The 13,968-nt window shown below is 24.6% G+C and overlaps 1 protein-coding gene across 1 annotated transcript; it reads right to left on the reverse strand.

Annotated features, from left to right (window-relative positions):
• Window positions 1-1,093: 1,093 nt before the first annotated feature.
• On the reverse strand, window positions 1,094-12,766 carry LOC114127303 (plexin domain-containing protein 2). Its single transcript, XM_027991497.2, has 11 exons — window positions 12,460-12,766; window positions 8,701-8,886; window positions 8,152-8,274; window positions 7,988-8,085; window positions 5,397-5,528; window positions 4,934-5,336; window positions 4,613-4,764; window positions 4,337-4,517; window positions 4,124-4,257; window positions 3,540-3,653; window positions 1,094-3,477 (listed from the first exon to the last, which is right to left on the reverse strand). The coding sequence occupies exons 1-10, from the start codon at window positions 12,530-12,532 to the stop codon at window positions 3,585-3,587; spliced, it is 1,551 nt and encodes a 516-aa protein (XP_027847298.2). The 5' UTR covers window positions 12,533-12,766; the 3' UTR covers window positions 1,094-3,477; window positions 3,540-3,584.
• Window positions 12,767-13,968: the final 1,202 nt, after the last annotated feature.

The raw sequence follows: 13,968 nt of genomic DNA on the forward strand, positions 1-13,968 counted from the left end.
AGATTTTTTTAAATTTAGACGTTATACAATTCCTAAAGTTAATTTTTCTTTGGTCAGTAACATGATCAGTAACTATGTGTCACGTGTAGTAACCATAGAAAAGATACAATTTCATTTATTCTGTGTAGTAACTACTGGTTGCATTTAATTTTTGTTTACAGATATTCTTAATCTTAAAAGTGTTGGACGTATTTATATGGCTTATTTTCATTTATCCAATTGGTACCACAATATCATCAGTGATATCAACATAAGCCGCCAATATCGCCCGTTCAGCATTAGACCAAATCATTTTTCGTTTCTTACAAAATTTATCATGATTAATTTTGTTTTTTAAATTTTATTTTATTTCTTGATAATATTGATATTATGACGTTACAGTAATACCAGGGAGTCAGGATAATCAGGAAAAAAAAAAGAAAAGACTCGGAAAAAAGAACAATTTGGTTTTAGGTATTCAAAATTAAAAATAATATATTGATTGATTATCCTCTAAAAAAATTTATTATATCAAATTATTAATATTAATCGTTTATCAATGATTTTATATATCTTAATATTATAATCTAATTCAATTATCTGTTAGGTATCTACAACGATAACAATTATAAACCATTATTTCCTCAAAAACACCTTTTGATATTTTTTATAATCATTAAAATCCTATACACTTGGATTTTAATAAGACTTGACATTAATTAAACAGCTGACTGATGGGTGACAGTAATACAATGTCAATTCATGTTGAAAATTGAATCAACCATTCCTCATAAAAATGTTTCTAAATGATTCCTAATAAAAATGTGATAGAGCAACAAAATAATACTATTACATGACAAATAAATTTTAGATTGTAAACACATACCATGTTGTATTTTAATTTTATCAACCTTTTACACTGGTGACCTTCCAAATAAATGTTTATTTTTTTAGTAACCCCTAAGTATCTATTTCATAGACGCTTACATAAATAGTATGTGTGTTATGACCTTAAGGCTGAGGAAAGCTACTAGTTACCTACATAATACTAGCATTATACTTAAACATAATATTTCTAATTAAAAATGTTATTTAATAAATAAAAATGCCAAAATTATGTTATAAAATATACCAGTTAACATTTATTCATATAAAACTTATTAATATTTATAAAGCTCATTATTACAGAAGTAAGAAATTATTAGATTACAATCAATTTAACTAAATGTAATTAAAAATTTAGCAGATGAAACATTATTTTGAATAGTTTGTTCATTAGTCATTTACAATAAATCAAAATGAATCTCTTTAAATTAAAAATTAATCATCTGGTTGATAAAGTAAAAAATAAAGGTGTTGTTTGATATTCAATCTGACCATAATTATATGTAATATATCATACATCTATTTCATTATTAAGTTTAACAATAAAAAAAAAATTAAACATAAGAATGTTACAAATTGTGTAATTTTATAAGATCAACAATAGAAAAAACAATAAACTTAATTTAAGAATATAATACAATGAATATCACTAATTCGACATTTTAAACTTGTTATTAAAAAAAAATTGGAACATACAAGTACAAAACAAAATGTGCGTAAGTCAGCAGTGTGATTAGGATGGATTTTTCAATGAAGGGAGATGGGTTACAGTAATAACTAACAAAGATATAAAAATGTTTTATATTACTAATTATTTATAGCTCAGCCCCAAGGGAAATAAATCTTTATGCTTCCGACCTCTAACTACATAGCTATCAGCTGGCAATAATTATGTATTATTGTCCTAAGAATAATAATTAAAATATTTAGCATGTTATTCAGAAGGCTACATTCCTCTAACATAAACAATTATTGAAATTATATTTTTTTTAGTGAATATACTCTCTATACTCCGTTTAGGATAAGAGTGCCCAAACTCGTGCATGCACACTGAGCCGCCGACAGCTGTCAGACCCCACAGGCGACATCAAACGCCCTGTGATTTGGTCGGCATTGTACGATATATGCGATACGTGCGCGAACAGAATTAGTTTTCGTCCGAGAGACTGGGCACTCTTAACCTGAACAGAGTATATTGAGTAGATCACAACTAAAAATTAATAACAATAAAAAAATTCTATTATTATTATTAAGAATGATACAAATGATAGTTAAGAGTTAAAAATGGAGGTTGGCTAGAATAGCAATCAGGCTTATCAGGGGCCAAAGCTTTTTAATTATTTAAAATTTTAATTGTTTAAAATTGAGTATTCTTGGGTAAACAATATTGCATTCAGTGATTTCAAAAAATATAATCTATTGCCTCATTTTACAAACCGATCATATAAATTGATAATAATTATATTAAAATCAGTGTTTAAAATTATATATATGAAAAGAATGTAAACCATGTCACCTATATTTGACATTGATTTATCAAAAGCTAGGTTCACAATAGTAAACATTTACATTATGTCAGGCGCGGAACCTAAGGCGCCCCCCCCCCCCAAAATCCCTAAAATAGGTTTGTTGTTGCTTTTACGTATTGTGTTACAATGCAGGCAGCTTAGTCGTAAGTATAAATACAATTTTGCGCCCCCTCCGTAAAACATTCCTGGATCCGCCCCTGCATTATGTATCATATTCAGCAAAAATGTTAGTATGTAGTAAAAACAAGTGTGTGTGAATGTGTTCACCACATGATACATCAAAGATTAATTTAATGTAAATTTCATAATTAAAATTAGATTTTAAAAATAAACCTAAGTGCATAAATACTCAATAAAAAATTATTGATAAATGATATAATATTTATTAAAAATACTTCATTATTGCGATAATTATTGGAAGTATACAAAACAAAAGCTATTTTATTCTATAAAAAAAAAATATTGAGTTTTTTCACTATAAATCTAACTTTAAGATAAGTGTAAGTAAAAATATTGATTTTTAAACTACTAAATAGCGTATACAATTTTAATATTTTTAGAAAGTTATAAAAAAAAAATGCCTAATAAAAACAAGACTTGTAGAAAATTTGTATAAAATATTCTATGGTTATCATTTGAATAAATTTATGAATACAGTTTATATTAAACAACTGAAAAAAATGTTCAAAGTATTGAGGTATATAATTGATTATTTTTTTTTTTTCAAAATTGTCAAACTTTTATAATAATTAGAATGAAAGACAACAAAGTTTCAAACAGAATAAATAATGGTTATGTTATATCCACAAATCTATCTCCCCACTTAAGGACCCACACATATAATAAATTGAATAACATTTATAAAAATTTAAAAATAAAGTTTTAAGTAACAATAGGTTAGTCTATTGAAGTTAAAAAATAACATTAGCTGCATTATACAAAATACATATTTATACATATTTATGATTCATACATCAAATTTTACTAAAACCTTAGTTATTTTCAAAAATCACCGTTAAGGATGTTTTTCTTGTTATCAATTTAATATTCAATATCTATAACTTCAACCAACAAACTACCAACACTGCAAACACAAAAAAGTTGCCAAATGGATATTTAATTTGTTATATTTAAAAAAATATATACCTTTCTGTTATGAATTATTTGGATGATGTCAAAAGTTGTTGCATTTTACATATGAATAGTAGCAGCTGTATAGCGAGCTTCTCCTTTTCTCCAGCCCCACTGATTTGGTCGATACTAAATAAACAACAATATTTAATTATAATACAACAAATTAATGGAATAATGATTGAACAATATAAAAAATTAACTATTTATAATATAAGCTATTATTATTTTTATAAATAAATGGTTTATTTTATTTCTTAAATAATAAAGCAAACATTGCTGTTATATTTAATGAAATATAGACACTTATCACTAATTTAATAAATTATTGAAATGTGTATAATAATACCATTGCTATTGTACATATTTTATAACAACTACTTTATAAAGCTAAATCCTCATCCATGTTATACTTTGCTCTTTCATCCACCTTAAAAAGAATACCAGGAGCATTGACTTATAACTTATCATAATAAAATTAAATGAATGAAAATCATTAATTAAATAAATGTATAATGTAGACATTAAGCAATAATAATATATATACATATTACATTTCAATATGTTAAGCAATATATAATTGAAAACAGTATACTTACTCTTATTAACATTTGTCCAGATCGTGTATGTGGATTTAAATATGCGTAAAATATCCAGACTAAAGACATTAGAGTTAATGAAACACACAATGCAATGAAGAATAAACTTGTACTAGAAGATGAAGAATTTGTGTCTAAAAATTAAATAATATGAAGTTAAGTAAGTACAAAGTAATTTATTTTATTTGTATAGTATAATTAATAGTCAATTACGAGATTCAGATTTAATAGACGATTCAACACTAGAATTATCAAAATTGGGAGGAGCAACAGTTGTCACTCCAGATGTGCACATTTCTTCATTAACAAGCTTTAATTTCTCACAGTCTTTCTGGTGCCAATCTTGACGATTGCGATCAACTCCCGAAGAACATCGGTTATCACACCAAAAACACTAGAGCACAAAAAAATAAAAATATCTTAACTATTTGTAATATGTATATTGTATTTAATTATAACAATAAATTAAATATGTTTCCTATATATTACTTGGAAATTTGTATCTTTTTTAATACAACTAGTACAATTTTTCTTTTCTAGACATGTTGGCAATGCAGTTAAAATTATAACAGTTCCATTTGTTACTTCATCTTCTTGAAATGTTACTCTATGGTATTCATAAATAGTTTTTCTTCTCACAACTTTACCCGAAAAATAAAATATAAATGTTAAAAATTATATATCAGAAATTAAATGTTGGGCACTTGAAATTATTATGTTAGAATTATTTTTAAAAAACAGGAAATTTAATTTATATTTATCAGAAATATTATTGGTGGTAGAGTAAAAAATAATTTAAATTGTACTTACAAAATATTGTTTTGTCTAATACATATGCATCAGATAATCCAATTTTCACTGGATGATTTGAAGAATCAATTTCTTTGATTTTTGATGGTATATTTTTGTAAGCAAATACAATATTTCCATTTGAATGTAAAGTTGTTTGAAAAGTAAATCCTCCAACTTTAGGTTTATCTTGTAAAGTGGCATTATGCCAAGTAACAGTTAATGCAGTATCATTTTCCAAGTAATAAATATTTGAATAATTTGATGAACTTAAATCAAAATTGGCCATTAATGGTGCAATGTATTGAGTAGCTGCTAACCACGAATGAATATATTCTCCTAAATACAAAAAACCTCCAGTTGCAATTGTGGTTGAATTTAATAGATGTCCATAGAAAGGAAATTGAAACTTCAAGTTGATTGTCTGAAAACATAGATTTTATTTAGCAAAAAAACAAATTCATCTAGAATTATATTATCTTACTGCAGCTCTGCGATGAGAATCTGATAACATTTCATGTATATTTGCATCAGGATGATTTACCAAATCAACCCAATAATCATTAAATATCTTCATATCGTTAAATGTTGTACTATTGTAATATATATGAGAATCCTAAAAATCATATAAAAATATTAAAGTTAGTAAAGTTGTAGTTAAAGCTGTTAACTACAGCGGAAGTTTTACCCTCATATATTGAAACTGTTTAACGTGTGTGTTGTGTAGCATAATTATGTATCAAATTCTTATTCTCATTCATATCAGTAATACATAATATGAGACAAATTTAATTATTATTGAATTTTAAGTAGAGAATATAAATGTTGCACAAACAATATTTCAGAGTATAAGAACTTAAATAATTCATTTTTTTTAAATTATATGATGTGAACAAAAACTTTTCACTCCAATATAAACAATTTCCACTTTAACAAAATTAATAATAAGTAAAATTGCTCTAATATCAACTATAATAAGAATCTGATGTAGATCAGCAATATCACAGGTGTGTAAAACAGAAAAAGTGGATGTGGCTATGAGTTATATTAATTAATACTAGTTATCATTCAAGTTTTTGGTTTAGTGGTTAAAAATTATTTTAATACAATTTATCCTCTACCATACAAAGTCTCAATAGGTATTAAAATAAATTTGTATTATAGAGAAATTTAGTTGTAATTTGGTTATGATTCTAAACATTTTATTAAATAGGAGTTTCATTGTTATAATAAAGTAAAATATAAAAATAATATATTTTTAAGCAGGTAAAACAATAATTTTAACTTCAAACATTGAACATTCAATACCAAACATAATATAAAAAAATGAAAATTATATTACATGTTCAATTTAATTTATACAGCTGAGGTCAAGGTTCAAGCTACTTAGATAAAATAATACAGTGATATAAAAAATTTAATGATTCAAATAACATAAATTATCATGCTATATTAAAGTAAAAATAAAAACTATGTTCAAGTCTCAAGTAATAAGTGTTTGGCTTTACTTGTCTCATCTTAAAATGAGTAATATAATAAAAAAAAAATTAAATTAAAGAAAAATCATCACATAAAACAATTCTCAAGAGCTTGATTTGCTATACTATTCAAAAGATTCAAAAATAACAATAAGTAAAAAATAAGTTTTATGAAAATGAAAAAAATGTAAATAAATAAATATTTAAAATGTTTTATTTCGTAGAAGTTTTAAAGCACTATTCTTTGGTCCATTAGTATTTTTCATGTACATAAATCATTAAAAACCTAACCTAACCTATCAGAATATTACATAGAGAGTAATTTTTAAATGTTTTGTTAATTTGAACAATAGAAAATTGTAATTAATGTTATTATATTTAATTATAGTTTATAATATATAAGTTGTCATAACTTATATTCGTCCAGTTCATCTTGGCCATCGGCGACCATTACATTTTCTAAAAATTAGGGTTCCAAAAACTATATTACGCAGAAAAAACTATTGTAATATTTTACTAACCCATTATTTGTGACATCAACCGATGGCCAAGATGAACAAGACAAGTTATAATATTATTAGATTTGTAAAATATTATTTAAACAAATTAACAGTCATTAATAAGTTAAAAATAATAATAATCTTTCAAGACTCGATGCATCATATTATGATCAATTAAAATATTATTCATCTAGTATACAGAAAATTCTTATTTTTCAATATTAATTGACTTTAATAATGGTAGTCAATTGTATTTAACATTTATAGAACTATTTATTTTTTATAAATATAATTGACATATGGTTCTAAAGATGTAAAATAAAATTTATTATATATTTAATATATCATTTGCTAGTTTTATAAATTTTATTTTATTTTAACACAAAATAAAGTACTCTTTTTATTATATAGTTCTAAGTGTAAATATTAAAATAAAATTATCAATAATATAATAACTGAATCTGTTAGTATAGTGTAAGATTTTAAAATAGAAGTACTAATTAATTTGTTTTATATTATGCGTATTCTTCAAAAAATTCCCATTTTATCAATCACACTTATGATAAAAAAGTACATTGTTAAATAAAATTAATTTAAATAAAATAAATAACATAGCATAACTATAAATTAATTTTCAGATAAGCACATTCTAATTTCATCATATTTTGTTAACCTAAGCAAAAATAGCTAAACCTAATATTATATTAGTATACTTGTGATTATGTTCTAGAAATATTAGGTATCAATATATTTTAGAATGTTTATTTATATTTATTTTTTTTTTTTTGGGGGGGGGGGGGGGGGGGAGGGGGAGAATACATAGTGTATTTACAACCTATCAACATTAAAAAATTTAACACACACTGTATTTTAATCAGGCGACAAAAATTATGTTTATATTTAGTTCTTAGAAAAAAAAAAATCATTTAAAGTAAAACAACTACTGGTAATTGGTATGGTGATATATTGAAACTTGTAAATTTAAATCATTTTAGAATATTTTTGGAATATAATAGTTTATTTCTGCTTTACTTACTGACATTTCTCATGTTGTAATCAAACAATTAATACTTAATAAGAGTTAAAATCCAACTTACATTTTTTGATTTTGTAATGTTATGATTTTTAAGAGTTTCATTGGTAATTGCTGAAGGAAAATCTAAATCAACTGGCAAAGCTAAAGGTGTTGGTGTTCCTAAAAAAAATATATATATTACTTTTAAGTACAATCAATTTTATAAACTATAATACACAACTTTACCTATATAACTTATATTGTTAGAACTCGTCTGAACCGGAGGTTCATGTGTCACTGAAGTTAAATTCTTTTCAAGTACTTTTTCAGAATCATTGGTAAAAAGCGAAGTGTTTGATAGATTTGTTTCTACATAAATTAATATAATAAATTAGTTTAAGATTAGAAATAAGTTAGGTATATAATAGGTATACATAATTATATTTTTTATTTACACTTAATGGAAATAATTTAATTTTTAATTAATTAATTTAAATATTATATTATAAAAAACCTATATTTTAATTTTAATAAGTAAAATAATGTATACAATATACATTATACATTGTACTATTCTTAATCAGGATACTTTATATTTTACATTCTTGTACTAAATCAATAAAATAATTAGTAATAAAATAATATTATTAATTATTATTAATAATTAATCGAATTAAAATAAATTTATAACTTTAATGATAATGAAATGACAGAATGTGAAGAAAAATAAAGCTATTTTTTTTCTTTTGTTTGAATACTACCTGATCTTAAAGACATAGTTTTATAAGTACTTACCTTGTTTTGTTAGTTTAGTTCCATTATTTTTGTCTATGATTGCTTGAATAGAAATATGTTTTTGTTGAGTAGTAGTATTTGTATTAAGAAGAGATTCAGCTGATCTTTTTATTCGTACGTTTGGAAGTGTAATTATATCAGTGTCTAAAAAAGTCTTATCGTAAGTGGAGGTTTTATAAAAATATTCTGAAAAAATAATAAAAATTGTAAATATTAGTTAAAAAACAATAATAAAATTAAAATATAAAAATTATATTAGGTAGTATAAATATTTGCATGAATAACTATTTTAGTTAATAAAAAAAGATAATATATAATGTCTCATATTATGTTACCCTGTTTATATGTATAGAGTTCTGACTAGAGAGTTCTGTGACTACCATGGATATCACAATCAAAAAAATATGCCAACAACTTTGGATTTTAAATAATAATAACATTTAAAAAATGTATTTTCATAGAGGTAGGTACTAATAAATTCTTAATTTTAATATGATCCCCTTAGCACACATAATTTTGATCCTTTTTTAAAATTATTCTTTATGATTATAATTTTACCTTGAATTTACAGTTATTAGTTGTTTCTACTTAAACGTTACAATAATTATTTTCTACACAAGCTTAAAATTACATAATTATATTTTATTATGATTCTAATAAAAGGCCATTTGACATTATAAAGTTATATAAACATAATATGATTTGATTTTACATTTTTTTTATTTAATTAAAAGGTTGATTCTATAAACCAGAGATCAGAGGATTAAAAGGAGCTTATAGTATAATCTTAAGTAGTCATAACATTTTAAATATTTATTTCTAAAATAAAACAAATAATAATAGTAAGAAAAATAAATTAAACTAAATATTATTAAATTGTGTATAGTAACCTAACAATAAAAAGTAAATTAACATGTTCAATGCCGATGTAATTTTAGGGTAGTTCACTACACGCAAAGCCAAAATGGTCGTATAGATAAAATCTTCTCACGATCACATAAAAAGCGTAAACTAAAAACTAGTTTTAACACCTCATTTTTTAATATAAACTGAGTAGCAAAATTATGTATTTAGTCATACACTATTAGCCAAGTATTTTAGAAAACTATGAAAATCCATAAAACATTCTTTGGATATTCTCTGACATTGCTAGGTGCATTTGTATCCAGTGTAGAAGGATATCTGACATTGGCATTGAACGTTTTAAAATAATAATATTCCTTTACAAATTTATGGCATACATACTCAATATCAATATTTACTTTTTCTCCATATTACATACTAATTTTATACTTTTATGATTAACTAAACTATCAACTCATATTATAATCATGTAAAATTTTTTTGATACTAGTCATTTGGAAGAGTTGCATTAATGACAAATAAATAAAAGTAATATGAATGATTTTTAATTATGAACCTTGTGAGAGGTTTTTAATAGATATTTGATACATTTTTTTTTTTGGTTTCTCTACAGAATTAAATGCTGATAGTAGGGGGTGACGGTCAAATAAAATATAGTAAGATGAAAGAAACTTAAAAAATTAATTGTAAACGTGATTTAAACAGTCAAATCTTGAAAACAAAATATTTGAAATAGCAACATGGGGCAACCAAACATGGAAATCAATTCATAGTTTAAATATTTTTTTTAAGTGCATGAATAGAAATTTAAAAAAAAGTATTACAAAAAAAATAATGGTGATCAATTAAGTCCAACCTATATATTCAAAAGTGTTATATGAGATATCAAAAATAATTTCTATACAATTCTTTAGACAAATACTTTAATAAAATTATAACGGTTAAACTAGAGACTTCAATTAAATAATAATAAATTTATACTTATATTATATATTGTTTTATAAATAGCAAGTAACACAATTGGTCATTTCTTGTGGATCTTAATGAGTGTACTCAATTTTAAATTTTTAAATTATTATATGTATATATTGTAAATTAAACGTTCATTGCAGATAATATTAGATGACATTAACTAATTCCCTTCACATATGCTGAATGGCAATAATAAATTGCCATTATCTACATTTTTATTAAGTGAACTACACTTTAATCGGTGTAACAACTAAACTATTAGTTTTTGATAGTCTCCTACAAGTATGTTTTCATATGAATGTGCAAATCGCTTACTGATAGAGTTTAAATTATCAATTTTTAAGATTTGTTTTTAAAACCCTAATTTTTTAGTATTATATAACAAATATACTCAAATATGATACACAGCTAATGTGTTAATCAAACTTAAAATATATCCAATATGCCTATATACTTATTTTTATAATACATAAAATATAGTTATGATATCTAATGTTTTATACAAATTAATAGGTAAATATTGACTGTCATCAGAATATATCAACATAGTAGGTTATACACCAAAAGTCTCAGTGAATGTTAACAAAATTTTCTTTACACAATCATACACTGGTGATTGTTGAAATTTACAATTAGTGTTTAATAAATATTGATTATAATTGAAGCGAAATGTACACTATAAGATATTTTTCACATGAAGGGTTAAACCACTAGTGAAAGTAGATGTATACATATTATGAAATACTTTAGAAAAATACGGAAGTACAAAGAAGCATATTATGGAAGTACTTGGAATTATATAGAAATACATTGTTGAAAGTCTGGTGTACAAAAAATTTATTAATGGTAAACCCCCTTTTTTTCATAGCATTAAGCATATGGTATTTTTTTGGATTTTTTATGAGTGAAGTAATAAGCGCTAAAAAAGATAATATAAACAGTGATTCGACTACAAAAGGTTAAATCAAAAAAATCTAGTTGAAAAGGGGGATACTTTACTGTATAGTAATTAAACATAATTATAACATAATAAGTTTCTTCCTATATTTAATTTTATTTATTTATTAATTTATTATTTAATTGTCTAATAGATTATCTGTATCTATTTGTATCCCTAATTAATTATTAATAGCAAAATAATTGTAATTTTATGGTTTTTATTCATACATCAATATTTAATAAATAACTAATGTACATGTCAACAAACACTAGTATATGTTCACATTGAAAGGTATTTATAAAAATTGACAATATTCATCAAAATTATTGGTAAATGTCAACAACCACCAGTGATTGCAAACATTAACTTCTGGGTAGTCATATGCCTTAACATATTGATAACTCAGATGTATACACTAATTAGCCAAGTGTTTAATAAAATACATTTTATTTTAAATGTCTGTGAGATACAATAATGTTAACGCAAGGAAAATGTCCTATTTTCATTTGACTTGTTTACTTATGTTAAAACAAAATAATATCAAGATGTTTTAAGAATATCCTAGAAATGTGTAATAAGAAAGTAGGTGCCTAATAATTACCATGACCTCTAAATGAAATTGTGTCAAATAAGTACAATTAAACATAGAAATATTCATGGGCGCCCATTGGGGAGGGCAAGATAGGGCACTTGCCCCCCCCCTGGAAAAAAAATATTAAGAACTTGTGACTCAATAAATATTAGCATAATATTATTAGTAACTTTATTATCTTACATTTGAAATTTTTTTTATTTTGACCCCCCCTAAAATGTTACCTATGGGCGCCCATGGAAATATTGTTTTAATATAGAGTAATAATAAATTATAGAACAAAAACTGTACAACACGAAAGACGTAAATAGTGAATATTGAATAGATCATTAATCAAATCTGTAACTCAAGTACGTCATTGATAATAGGTATTTATATAATAGTAAATTACCTTCATGAGGAGACACTGAGGAGATTGTAAGAAAAACAAAGGATAAACCACAGTAAAAACTTTTGGCCGTCATAATTATTTATGTAGTAGTTTTAACACTTTTGAGAAAGTAAGATTAGTGTTGCAATTTAAACGGTTCAATGGTGCATAGTTAATAGTTATCACTAAACAGAATCAAACGTACGGAATAAAACTTAAAGAGTTAATTATTAGCGAACAAAAACGAGTGACGACTAGACGAGGTAACTGTAACACACTAACAACTGCTGGAAACAAATAATTATTAGTAATAACACAGACCTTAAATATTATATATATAATATATATGTACAATTTATATATTGCTGATGATAAGTAGATAAGGAATAGTCACTATTGCTGTTAGAGTGCGTTGCAGTCGACATAAGTTGTGATTAATTGTGTTGGTCCATAGACCTATAACGCAAACTACAAAGATATTTATCTATATTTAGGTGTATGGTGGGGTCAGAGCCCTAGGGCACCGACTGGATAGTTGGCATTTGGTAGTTGTTGCCTGTTGGCTTGCTACAGTTGTTATGGTGTTGCACAAAAACAACAGTTTGTTAAACAGTGTTTAACAGTGTGTGTACAACATGAACAACTGTACATGCGGTTGCTGTATTATATATATATATATCTATCTACTAACTGTGAAAACTAAGTAACGTTGTGTTGCTTAGCAGTTAGTACAAGTGTAACGTCTTATTTTTCTACGTCCTGACACGGTTTAAGATGATGATAATAATACATCGTGATTTAGAATAAAAAATCCATTTTACTCTTATCATTTTTAACATAAGACGGAATCACATACTAGTAAGTAGTTGTACTCGGATAGAATGGTTACGCGACTATTTATTCAGTTCCACGTAATCTAAGGCGGAAAAGATTTTTTTAAATAGTTGTTTTTGAAATAATTATTTCTATCGCGGTATGTACTTTACGAGCGATTATGGTAATACATGGCCCGTCGTTTGGCACCTAAGCGAGAGGCGGTAATTGTCATTACTTATTTCCTATTTAGTGGTAGACCTCGAATTGAAATATCTTAGTTTACGCCAATACACTATGACATACCTAATACCAGTAATACCTATGTTATGATAAACCGGGTATGTAAAACATATTTAAACATCTAAGTAGGTATTTATGAGTTAATGAAGTATTTATACACAACATTAGCACTATAAGGAATTATAATTTTGATTCTTAGAATAATATTACACATATAACCAACCCATTTTAGTTATCTAGTTCAAATACAGGATGAATATAAGTAGTCTTTTATTATTACCATGAATAATTATTAATTTAATAAAAAAAAGTACCAATAAATAGCACAAAAAGAGCCAAAATATTTAAAAAATGATTTCATGTTTATTAATTGCTAACATGAATATTCGGTGAAAATAACATGTCTCTATTGTTAGATATTCATTTTTGAGTTAAGTATATAAATATCGATTTTATACCCCAGCATATCACCTA

This window comes from Aphis gossypii, chromosome 2 (genome assembly GCF_020184175.1).
Source record: "Aphis gossypii isolate Hap1 chromosome 2, ASM2018417v2, whole genome shotgun sequence".
In the NCBI taxonomy this organism is placed as follows: Eukaryota; Metazoa; Arthropoda; class Insecta; order Hemiptera; family Aphididae; genus Aphis; species Aphis gossypii.

Coding starts and splice junctions, on each gene's coding strand:
- LOC114127303 (XM_027991497.2), bottom strand. CDS start 12,532: ATGACGGCCAAAAGTTTTTACTGTGGTTTATCCTTTGTTTTTCTTACA. Junction 8,887..12,459: donor CTCAGTGTCTCCTCATGAAG/GTAATTTACTAT, acceptor TTATTTTTTCAG/AATATTTTTATAAAACCTCC. Junction 4,518..4,612: donor AAAAAGATACAAATTTCCAA/GTAATATATAGG, acceptor TTTGTGCTCTAG/TGTTTTTGGTGTGATAACCG.